General features: G+C 33.9%; 1 protein-coding gene across 1 annotated transcript in view; it reads left to right on the plus strand.

The window, feature by feature from the left end:
• Nucleotides 1-12817, plus strand: part of LOC122341209 (exportin-5) — a 55266-nt gene that overhangs the window by 12212 nt on the left and 30237 nt on the right. The window contains exons 8-24 of the mRNA XM_043234552.1: nt 4626-4702; nt 5364-5393; nt 5493-5586; nt 5674-5757; nt 5878-6003; nt 6084-6174; nt 7318-7446; nt 9136-9209; nt 9305-9460; nt 9817-9858; nt 9937-10026; nt 10136-10335; nt 10480-10579; nt 10686-10867; nt 11052-11152; nt 11471-11567; nt 11989-12125. Coding sequence (XP_043090487.1) covers nt 4626-4702; nt 5364-5393; nt 5493-5586; nt 5674-5757; nt 5878-6003; nt 6084-6174; nt 7318-7446; nt 9136-9209; nt 9305-9460; nt 9817-9858; nt 9937-10026; nt 10136-10335; nt 10480-10579; nt 10686-10867; nt 11052-11152; nt 11471-11567; nt 11989-12125 — 1810 coding nt within the window. The remainder of the gene's footprint in view (nt 1-4625; nt 4703-5363; nt 5394-5492; nt 5587-5673; nt 5758-5877; nt 6004-6083; nt 6175-7317; nt 7447-9135; nt 9210-9304; nt 9461-9816; nt 9859-9936; nt 10027-10135; nt 10336-10479; nt 10580-10685; nt 10868-11051; nt 11153-11470; nt 11568-11988; nt 12126-12817) is intronic.

The raw sequence follows: 12817 nt of genomic DNA on the forward strand, positions 1-12817 counted from the left end.
CTCAAAATTCTACACACAATACCCCATAATGACAAGGTGAAAAAAGATTTTTTTGAAATTGTTGCAAATTTATTAAAAATAAAAACCTGAAAAATCACATGTACATAACTAATCACAGCCTTTGCCGTGAAGCTCTAAATTGAGCTCAGGTACATTCTGTTTCAACTGATCATTCTTGAGATGTTTCAGCAGCTTAATTGGAGTTCACCTGTGGTAAATTCAGTTGATTGGACATGATTTGTAAAGGCATACACCTGTCTATATATAGGGTCCCAGGGTTGACAGTGCATGTCAAAGCACAAACCAAGCATGAAGACAAAGGAATTGTCTGTAGACATCCGAGACAGGATTGTCTCGAGGCACAAGGCTGGGGAAGGTTACAGAAAAATTTCTGCTGCTCTGAAAGTTCCAATGAGCACAGTGGCCTCCACCATCCGTAAGTGGAAGATATTTGGAACCACCAGGACTCTTCCTAGAGCTGGCCAGCCATTTAAGCTGAGTGATCGGGGAGAAGGGCCTCAGTCAGGGAGGTGATCAATAACCCGATGGTCACTCTGTTTGAGCTCCAGCGTTCTTCTGTGGAGAGAGGAGAACCTTACAGAAGGACAACCATCTGTGCAGCAATCCACCAATCAGGCCTGTATGGTAGAGTGGCCAGACAGAAGCCACTGCTTAGTAAAGGGCACATAGCAACCCGCCTGGAATGTGCCAAAAGGCATCTGAAGGAGTCTCAGACTGTAAGAAACAAAATTCTTTGGTCTGATGAGACTAAAATTGAACTCTTTGGAGTGAATGCCAGGCATTACGTTTGGAGAAAACCAGGCACCGCTCATCACCAGGCTAATACCATCCCTACAGTGAAGCATGGTGGTGGCAGCATCATGCTGTGGGGATGTTTTTCAGCAGCAGGAACTGGAAGACAAGTCAGGATAGAGGGAAAGATGAATGCAGCAATGTACAGAGACATCCTGAATGAAAACCTGCTTCAGAGTGCTCTTGACCTCAGACTGGGGCGACGGTTCATCTTCCAGCAGGACAATGACACAAAGCACACCGCCAAAATATCAATGGAGTGGCTTCACAACTCGGTGAATGTCCTTGAGTGACCAAGCCAGAGCCCAGACCTAAATCCTATTGAATATCTCTTTAGAGATCTGAAAATGGCTGTACACCGTCGCTTCCCATCCAACCTGATAGAGCTTGAGAGGTACTGCAAAGAGGAATGGGCAAAAATTCCCAAAGGTGTGCCAAGCTTGTGGCATCATATTCAAAAAGACTTGAGGCTGTAATTGCTGCCAAAGGTGCATCAACAAAGTATTGAGCAAAGGCTGTGAATACTTATGTACATGTGATTTTTTCAGTTTTTTTATTTTTAATAAATTTGCAACAATTTTTTCACCTTGTCATTATGGGGTATTGTGTGTAGAATTTTGAGGAAATAAATGAATTTAATCCATTTTGGAATAAGGCTGTAACATAAAAAACTGTGGAAAAAGTGAAGCGCTATGAATACTTTCCGGATGCACTGTATATATATTATATGGTATTAGACTCAAAATGATTGATAGATAAACACAAGGGGAGAAACAAAAAAAAAAAAAAAGGTCTCATGTGCATTAATATATCATAAATTGCTCATGCAAAAAGGTATGGTATGCATGCATTTATTATTAAAGGTGATATACATGTATTTATTAACATCTTGTTCAAGTTAATCTTGTGTGGTTCGTTTAGATTTTGCAACTTTTTTTTTTGCAGTTTGCAGCATTTCATGACGCGCACACACACACAACTATCAACAAACAAGACCGAGTGCAATTCATAAACGTACACAATTTGAAAAATTCGCAAATGTGTTTAAACCAGTGTCTGCAGAGTTAAGATTTACATTTAGTTTGCAGCATTTTGCTCAAATACACATTTTTATTCACAAACATATCTGTATTTGTTTATATTGCTGCTCAATCATTTAATCCTGAATTCCAAAGACTAACTCAAAGGCATTTGTGTGTGGTTAGTAAGATACATGCTTACAATGTATGCAGTACATGGATAATTGTGTGTGCATCTATTAATTGTTTTGAGTCTAATATCATCCCATAATTGTACACCTAGTTCACCCAAAAGTTACAATTATTCCCAATTTGGGCCAAACTCTTCTAATGAATGATAGGGAGCAGTTTTAGTTATGTTTCTATTTGAACTTGGCAAAGAATGATTACAAACAATTCTTGATCCTGAATTCTTAGACACACTGAACTTTGCTGTAGAATGCCTGTAGTAATGTTGTTGCTCAGGATTGGTCACTTGTCTTTTGCCTAACCAACAGTTTCTCTGGTAATAGTAAAATAAAATAAAAAAAAAATTTAAACATTTACATCTGTTACCGTATCTTAACTCTCCCATAGCAACACATTTATTTTGGGCGAATAGACATTCAACTGTAGGATTGAAATTTCTCTAATTTTATCTAAAAAATTCTTAATTTGTGTTCAGAAAATAAATATGGTTGACTAAATTGACATACATTTTAAGTTTGGGTGAACTAATGAAATGGCATGGCGGTATAGGTTGCATAAAACTGAAAACTGATCATCCACATTTCCCATCTAATACTGTTTTTATCTTGTTTTATACTGGTGTCTCATGTTAATGCAGTTTGGGCACTTGTGTCTTTTGGGGCTCTGAAGGTGAAGATGAACTACTACTCCAGATCTTCTCTGCCTTGACCCTGTGTCGTCTGCCATAGTTGTTAAGGAAAGTAAAGAATCTACCTCAACCGTTTGCTTAAGGACTGTCATGTGCTACATTTGGATTACTACTACTTTTGTATTATTGCTACATTTAGATTATTGCTACCCAATACCTCGAAGAACACTTACAGTGTGATGCTTGTCTTGGGATATAAAAAAAAAAACTCTTGACAACTTGTGTAGGCAACAAAGTGTCACCCTAAACTCACCATACTGGTACCACTGTTTCCAGATCAGATTGTTTTTGATTTGTTTCTAAATGTCTGTAATAAAAGTTAAAACTGTATTGAAAATCAGTACTTTGAACTGTCACTACCATAAATTTATTTGAAATTGTGTGTATCATAAAGAAACATTGTTATCATTCATTTGTAATGGATGTCTTCTTAATAACTTAATTTAGTTTAGTAAATCTTATCCGGTTTTTTTATTCCAATCGGTTTGCATGCTTTTAGCGAATAAATTGGACTGGCGTTTAAGTAAATACAATGAAGAAATTCCAAGTTGCCGGAAATGTTAGCAGAACCTGCGTATAGGTTTACAACACTAAATAAACCTTTGCCTATTTAATAATTTGTACTAACCTTTGTTAGTAAACATTATTATTCTTATTTGACTTTTTTTTTTTTTTTTTTTTTTTTTAAAGGTTTTTTTTTTCGTGAGTAGGGTTAACTAATTATATTTTACAGTTCAAGTCCTAGCTCATCACTACTAGTGTCTTAACTTTGTCACACATGGCTTTTCCATTTTTACTTTATTTTTGTTAAATGAATAATGAAATGGTGCAATATGTCATCTGTGGTTTTATTTTCCAAATTAAGACCTTCCAAGAATTTGTTATTATTATCCTGATATGGAAAATCATGGAATTTAATAGGGACTTTTTTTACGTAACTGTATGTTGTATTACTGTTCCCATTATGAGGTAAAAAAAATGTAAATCTTCTATATTTAAAAAAATCTTTTAAACATTTTCAACACAAGCAAATAGGATTATGACAATATATTTTCGATATGTTTTCTGTGCAGTTCATGGTATTTTATAACAATAAAGCATGTTTGCAAAGAGTGTTATGTCAAGTTATTGCAAACACTTGATGATAGTTTAAGGTAGGTGTTAAGCAAATGCATTAATAATTACAGCAATTCAAGTGCAAATTCAAGCTAGATGTTACTTATGCCTCTATTTTTTTTAGAATGTATTCTTAAGCTTATAGATATTCTGTTTTCTGGTGTGGAATCAAACTTTGTGTAAGCTTCATCAACGGCTGCCGAATCAACTAAAACAATGCATTAATATGGAACGGTGATTAAACTGACTTGGAGCTACCTGTGCATTAAATAGTTTTAATGCATAACTACCAGCCAATCAAAATGCAGTATTCAGACAAACCATGGAATGAGTTAAAATAAAGGTTAGCTAAACTGAATGGAAATCACACAATACAGACAGTTGTGCAAAATGTATAAAAATCAGTTTATTCATTCATTCACTTTTTTTTTTCTCTGCTTTATATAATAATTTTATTGTGCCTCTTGTGTTGACCTCTGATCACTGCGTTTTCCCTATATATGACAAATAAAATTTTTCAGTTGTTGGCTGTAGTATTTTTAAAAAAAAATGTATTAGTTAATCGGCAAATATAAAGCGTCAAGTCTATCATTGTATTTGTTCTTTCATTCAAATGTGACAAAATGTCACTTATAGAAGGTTGATTTAAATAGAAATTGATTTAAATGGGCCCTAGAATATTCTTTCAAGAACATTCTTTCAATAACTGCTGTTATTGAAAGAATGGTGCAAATAGTCAACCAATAAACAGCAACACTGTTTTGTGATGTTTTGACTAAACCTGTTCTGTACTTTTGCAGGGAAAGTTAGAGGAGAGGAAGCCATTTATGCTACTTTTTGATGAAGTTGCCATGAACTACATCCTGTCTGCTGCACAGTGAGTAAACGTCTTACTCTTATTCATGGCTCCTAAATCTGGAGGGGCCCAGTCTTCCTAGGTTTTAGCTTAATCCCAGGTCAAACTTACTTAAATTTTTCTAGTAGCTCTGTCTTTGGCTGCAGCCAAAAGCTGAAAAAAGCTTACAGTGGATATAACATTAGGAAGGCAACAATGTATGTCCAAATCCAATGATTGTGTCACACATTGTAATATTTTAATACTTTAATCTGGTCGATTTTTAAAGGCAGCATAGAGGCATTTTTCTTTGGCTGTAATGTCCCACTTTCCTGTGTATTCCATTCTGTTACAATTGAGAACGAATGAATCAATAAATAAATAAAGGTGCCATCTGAAACGTGTGATGAGTATTCAGTTTGTTTAAATGTTTTTGATTAACTTTTTTCTAGCAAGAAAGTAGTATTGTAATAATTGCATATTAACTTGGTTATCATCAAACTACTCTCTAGTTTGTTGTAGGTCATTAAGCTATTAAAAACCTAAATCAGTTTGGGGAGAATGTGCTGTCTGACAAATAATTGCCCGATAGAGCAACACGTTAGAGCAGCTTTTTTCCTCCGAATTTGAGGAACCCTGCTTTGAATGAATGTGCACTATTTGTATGACTGCTTGCTGATCTTTAAACTTTATTTCAATATAGGTCAGCAGGTGGTGCAGCTCTCTGTAACCAGTGAGTTTACTTTTTCCTCTTAAAACTGCCAAACTTCAAAATTAGAATAACTGAATTTACTTGTTAGTTATAACTATAACTGTCCATCTTACAATTCAGATCATCAGGCAGCATTGTGGAAAGAAGATACACTTTTTTGAAGAGGCTGTGCCAGGTTCTCTGTGCCCTGGGTAGCCAAATCTGCTCTCTTGTGGTGAGTTTGGGGCATATGCATCACTGCTTTGTAGCCTTTTTTTTTACTCTCATGAAAAATGCAAAATATTTTTATATTTCTCCTTAGGGTTCCGATATTGAAGTACAAGTTCCTGTTAATCTGGATAAATACATGGAAGCTCTTTTTGCCTTCACTACTCATCCTAGCCAGGTTCAGTGGCATTATAGCTACTCAGTGAAACTCGTTGATCAACCAAGAGTTTTTTTTTTTGGCTAATTTTGGTTTACTGTGCTATATATATTTATCTATTATTTGTGTCATTTAAAACAGTTTCTTAGGTCTTCCACTCAGATGACCTGGGGAAACCTATTCCGACATGAAATTTTATCAAAGGATCCTGTAGTTCGCAAGATGGCGATAAAATATTTAAGAGCTGCAAGGATCAATCTTGTTAAGGTAAGTGTTGTGTATACCAAACAAAACAGGCTTGAATAACACTTCATATCATACTTAACTGCTCTGTTTGCTGTCTACAGACTGGATTTCCATCCAAAAATGATTGTTCAGGTTGTGAATTCTCTAGAGTGGACTTTGATAGTGATGAAGATTTCAACTGCTGCTTTAATTGTGAGTTAAAATTAGTTAGTAACTAATTCGCTATATTAAATGTTATTTAATGTGTTTAAAATGATTTATTTACTTGTTTATAAATGACAAATGCAAACACCTTTTTGCCAACAATTTCTATTTATTTTTTAAAATATTTTATCCAGTTGTAATTTTGGATCAAATGCATATGTCTAGTGCCCTATGAATTCTGTAATGTGAAAACGTAAACGGAATTGCAGAATCCCGTTATAAAAACACAATTTACTGCAACATGCAATGTCATGACATTTGTCAAACTGTACACATAGTGAAGTGTGTGTGACTCGTGGTAGTTTCAGCTTTTTTAATCTCACTAAATGAGGACATAAATACAAAATTACCAGACCTGCTCGGTGAGTCACTTCACAACCATTTTGCCATTCATTTGAGTAAAACTAGCACACAGAAATGTAAATGTATTCATGGAAATAAAAAAGTTTGATCTAACTTAAAGACATAAAATAAATGAAAAATATGATGTACATTATATATAGTTTTTTAGGTCCCACTTTATATTAAGACTCCCTAATACCTGGGCACTTACAATGTATCTATATGTGTACGTAGTATGTAACCACAGTGTAATTACACATTGGTTCATAGTACCTACAGCTTTAACTTTCTGTAACTATACACATGTAACAACAGAGTAGTATGTGTATGTACAAACAGGGCTAACTTTCTTTTTGATAAAGTGTTACACTTTATATTAAGTAGACAGTTCCTATGAATTTACCATGCACTTTGATGTGCATGCAGCAGCGGCCAGTAAGTTAGGTGTTACATATAAATTGTGGTTGGTGTCCAGAATGTTACAATATATATATATATATATATATATATATATATATATATATATATATATATATACTATCCACGATGTAACTACAGATATTTCTGTGCATCTCAGTCACTGACTAACCTACTTTGTCTATGAGTACTTGAAGTGAAAAACACATTATATACTCAAACTAGTTGATTTTTCATGAAATTACTTATTAAAATGCTTTGATTTCAAAGGTTATTCAAACTGTGAAAAAAATGACAGAAATAAGCAAATAACAGATTATTTAATTATTTTTATCATTTTTATTTTTTTTTTTTTTTTTTTTTTTTTTACAGCTTTCAGGGCACAGCAGGGAGAAGCAGTTCGTCTAGCTTTTAAAATTGTCCCATTTGAGGCCTTCCAAATTGCAAGGGAATGGGTGCAGTATCAGATCTGCACACCTATAGATACTGGAAATACAACATGTAAGTACTGTTAGTAGACTTTCTCATGGTAGGTAATCTTTCTTTTGACAATATTTGTTCAGTATTTGGAATTGTGCTGCAAATTGTCTTATTCTATTTTTATCTCATTCTGTCTAATTTATTTTTATTTCATTCCATGGGATTATAATGAATACGGTTTAGTATATTAGAAGCACTTATATTTTAATGCAAAGATTGCAAAAATTGTTTGTCTACAGACACACAGCAGATACTTCTTAGTTGTGTACTCTTTGAAAATGTTGAATAGTCAAAGTAAATACTTATATTGTTTATGGTCAAAAATGAGCAAAAAATTATGAAATACAAAAAAAACTAAAATAGTCCCGTTTACTTTAGTGGTATTTTAAATTGTTTATATTAGACTATAGATTGATTCAGAGATGTAATGATATCAACAGTTCACAATACAATAATTCTGCAATTTGAAATCCACAATGCCATTTTCATATATACATATGTATGTACAAATAATTTGGACATTTTAAGTTTTTGTTTACATAATGTGTGTGTACCATATATATTTATGATGTATATATAAATGCTTGTATACATTTCATAATTAATGTTATGTTCATATTAAAGATATTAATATCTAATATAAATTATATAAAAATATAGACAAAAGTACATGTAAATATTTTCCATATAAACTGTATGTGTGTGAGCATACAGTAGTCAGCATTTGAAGTGGATCAAAAAAAATCATCAAAGTTATCCTAAGGCAAGAACTCATTTTAGTTTAAAGTTTTAGGACAACTTTGATAAACGTTTTGCACTAGTTGCACTAGCACTAGTTTAAATATATTTCAAAACACTTTTGCTTGGAAGACATATCATTTCGTATCGTCATGTGACTATTTGCCTTCGCAATATCACAATATTAATAATATCTTCCCTATTGTATTTTGGTTTGTCCGTAATCATGATGCAAAAACTGCTACTTCAAAATAAATACATAAATTAAATCTAAACTTTGGACAAAATTTGCCATTAATAATGTCTGTCCTAATATAAACCTACATATAGCTACTAGAAATTAAATTAGTTAAGGGCATTTTAATATGAGTTTAGTCAACATGACTGAAAATTATAAATATACGGGTATAATTTTATTTACTGATTAATAATAAATGGTCTATAATTACAATTAATAATAGATGATTACAATTACGAGATAATATACATTTGTCCCAAAAAATGGCAGTACTAGCTATATCTATCTATCTATATATATATATATATATATATATATAAAGAGACAAAAACATGACACAGTTCAAATAGAGTATGCAGATTTCAGTGCATAATTTGGAAACTATGCTTTGACTTGTGGAACAAGATAGAAAGACTACCATGCTGAACTAAGCAGATTCACATTCACAAGATGACTAAAGTTTTGTTTTGTAAATTATGTCTTTATTCCAGATTCTTCCATGAATCTTCATTCATGGAAATATGTTTACAATTAAATCACCATTGCAATACAAAATAAACCTCACCAAAGCTGTCTCTACCACAGACAATAATCAAAAGCTTATCAAATGCTGTAAAATGTGTTTCTGGTACTTGTTTAACTCTTGAATGTTCGTTTTAACACTGCTTAATTAGTATTGTCATCAGCTGAAGCTAAAACGGAGAAGGGTCTCTCATCTGCTTTGTCTCCGTCAGCAGTTCAGTGGGATGCCATGACATTCTTCACAGAAAGTGTATTTGGACAGCTCTTCAAAATTCTTGAAAAGGAGGTAAGACAATTAATTTTTCCCATGGTACATCAGTGAGGGATTTAAAGAGGTATCTTGTCATTGGGATGTTTTTTTTCCTCCTCTCATTGCTGTAGAAAATTCCCGTAGAGGAGGGTATGGAGCTGCTGCAGATGGTTGTAAACTATGAGACAAGAGATCCTCTCATTCTGTCTTGTGTTCTTACCATCATATCCACTCTTTTTCCCTTTGTCACACACCAACCCCACTTTCTGCCTCAAGTACTCTTTAAGGTAAGCTATAAAATCTGCCATGGGCAGGTGGGTTAGGACGATTCTAAAGGCCCAATGATGGAGGGGGGCCCCCATTTTAGACTTTTTGTTGCAGATGTACATTACTTCTGATCTTCTAGATATATTAGTATGTCAATAAATATGATGCTCTTAACCTGTTTAAATCTATACCCATAATTTTCTGTTCTCGTTCTGCTATTGTATTTGTTAATAAAAAAAAAAACTAAAAACTTTTAAGCTTGTTTGATGCATATGCAAATATTATTTATTTTTTTTTTAATTACTAGTTAGTAGTCTTTGTCATTACTTAGTGCATTATAGATTATAGATCAGATTTCTTTTTTATTTACATTTAGATATTTCCGTCCATCACATTTGAATTGGTGGAAGAATGCAAGGTAAGGTGCCCATACTTCTATAATGTCATGTCATTATCTAATCAAACAGTCTTGTTGATGTTCTGTGCATGTTCTTAGGCACCTCGAACGAGAGCTGTTAAGAATCTCAGAAGACATGCCTGTTCTTCCATTATTAGGATATGTCGAGATTATTCTGATTTTATGCTGGTATGTTGAAGCATGCATTTAATTTTGGTTAGGGTCCTAAAAAAACAGGTTATATTACAATATGCTTCTAGGACATAATGCTAATAGACTCTCTTTTTTTTTTTTATAGCCATGCTTTGACATGATGTATGAGCATGTGAAAAAGTTGATCTCCAATGAGCTGCTGCTGACACAAATGGAGAAGTGTGCTCTTATGGAAGCCCTGATTCTAATTAGCAATCAGTTTAAAGACTACAACAAGCAGAAAGCCTTTCTGAAAGAACTTATGGCACCTATTACGTCACAGTGGCTGTCAGAGGAGATGAAGAGGTATGAATGAATATTGTTGCCCAGACAGGTTTACTGAATTTATTAAACAGATATTTGTCATATGTATATGAAGCAGTTTATATCTAGTACATGTACATGCATCTAAGGCTGTCCGCTGTCTGATGTACAAACCTTTGTTCATAGTGTATTATGGGACCCTGCTACCTTCTTGGCATATGTTGGTGCTGATCAGTTGATCAGTAACGCTGACACAGAGGATCAGATGGGTATCAACAGGTCACGGGTAGGTGTTGCCACTTCTCAAATGAAAGCGTGCAGTTTAATGCGATTGCATAGCTGCTGGATGTTGTTGTAAATCTTATCAGTTTTGCTTTGGTCTTTAATGGCAGATTAGTTTTTGTGTGAACACCATACTTGGAGTTGTAAAACGTGCTCGTTGGCCTCCCAATATTGATGAGGCAAAAGCAGGAGGCTTTATTGTCAGCACAACCTCTGATGGGGCCCCTATCTACAGAAACCCTTGTGCGGAACCCCTGAAGGCCTTGCTGCCTAACCTTTTTGCTCTTATCAGGTAAATTAGGTGATGTGCTAGAAAGTAATTTACTAGAAGACAGACATTTGATATGGAATAGTATGGTTAATAGTATAATATGGTGAAAAAAATCATGGATAGTGTACAGGTGTGCTGTGTTATGTACTGTTTTTCCATTCTTGTAACAGTGTTTGAAATAGTTTGATGTTCTTCATCCTTTCAGGACCCAAAATAGCTTGTTTTTGCCAGACAACATCAACCGGCTTAGCAAGACTTTTACAAGGGTCTATGATATTATGGATGTGGAGAAGAATTTTGCTTTAGGTAGGTTTCTCATTTGTCCTGTCCTTTTATGAACATCATCATTTAGATTTTGAGGTGACTAGTGAAGTCAAAATGAGTCATGTATTTCTATAATGTTCTAAACAATTTGGATTGTTGAATTGTTGAAATAAGCATGATGTTGCATATTTCATAAGGTATGAAACTAATTCAATTTCAGTTTGTAAGCAGCTCTGCAGAAGAGTCATTATCTAGCTCAGTTCAGTTCGTTTTCATCTGTCAGTGCAGTTAAATCATCATTGCTTTCGAAACACCAGACTCTTGCTTTCTTAAAGAAATAACCCCTGATGTTTCCTACAGGAATTCCTCAACCACTTTTAGATGCCTACGACTCTTCAGCATACAGAAACATTGCTGAACGCATGCAAGGCTTCTTCTCTTCACTCTATGATAACTGGTTGGAACAATCAAGTTTAATAATTGATTTATTTTATAGAAAAAAAAACTCTTCAGTGGTCTAATCCAGTGGTTTTCATTCCTGGTGACCCACAGATCTGCACATTTTGGCACGTCTCCCTAATTTAAACACCTCAATAAGATCATCAGCTCATTAGGAAAGAGCTCCATGAACTCAGATGAGTATGGCTGTATTCAAATTCACCCCCCTATAACAGCCATTTTAAATGATGGCCAAAACCATAGTGGACATTCTCGAGTGAACTCATTCAATCCTATAATGCACTGCAAAACAGCCTATGTCAGATAAGGGGGACATGCAAAATGTGCAGAGCAGTGGATCCTGAGGAACAGTACTGAAAACCACTGGTCTAAACTAATTTTCCTGATCTTTTGTTTTTGTTTTTTTTTTTTTTATAAAGTTACCACGTGCTGGGGAATGCTGGTCCCTGCATGCAACAAGACTTTTATGCAATTGAAGGCTTGGCAGAGCAAATTGTTGGTTCTGCGTTTACCCATCTAGACAGTGTTCCAGACCACAGGCTCCGCCCCATAGTTCATATCCTTTATATAATGATTTTTTTTTTGTTTTCCCTATTAGTTAAACATGCATAAGTCAGAAGCATCTGTTGGTAACTTAATAATAAGGGTACCTGAACCTAATGTCCTTATTATTGTTTTAAAATGAGCTAATGATTAATCATGGCATGACCTAATCAATATTGAATAAACAACTACCCTTTAAAGACTAGGCTTATATGAATTTATTTGTAATTAATGACCTAATGCGCCAGCACTTGACTATACAAGGTGGTTGCTCATTTACCATATGAATTACTCAGATCTTCACATGTGAACAATATTTACTTCACATATGTGGTCATGTTTTTTGCTCATATAAAGAGTCCTGCAAAAAAGTAGTTAATTTTGTAACATTTTGTAGAATAAATAAATTGATAAATACATAAAATACAATAACTTTTATTTCACTTTACCAAAGCAACCAACATTTATTGGATACAAATGCCTGCATTAATGTAACTATTTTTGTAACTATTTTCATAGCATCACTAATATGTACCTACCTATGTATCTACAGTATCTATGTGTATATATTAGGGCTGGTAACTAAATTTAAACATTTTTCTAATTTTATTACATGTGGCAATAAATTTAATTAATCACACATCAAATTTGTCTGAAAAATAGAATGCAAAACTTTAGTATAGTTAAATAATAAGAGTTCTGTAC

This window comes from Puntigrus tetrazona, unplaced genomic scaffold (genome assembly GCF_018831695.1).
Source record: "Puntigrus tetrazona isolate hp1 unplaced genomic scaffold, ASM1883169v1 S000001170, whole genome shotgun sequence".
Lineage (NCBI taxonomy): Eukaryota > Metazoa > Chordata > Actinopteri > Cypriniformes > Cyprinidae > Puntigrus > Puntigrus tetrazona.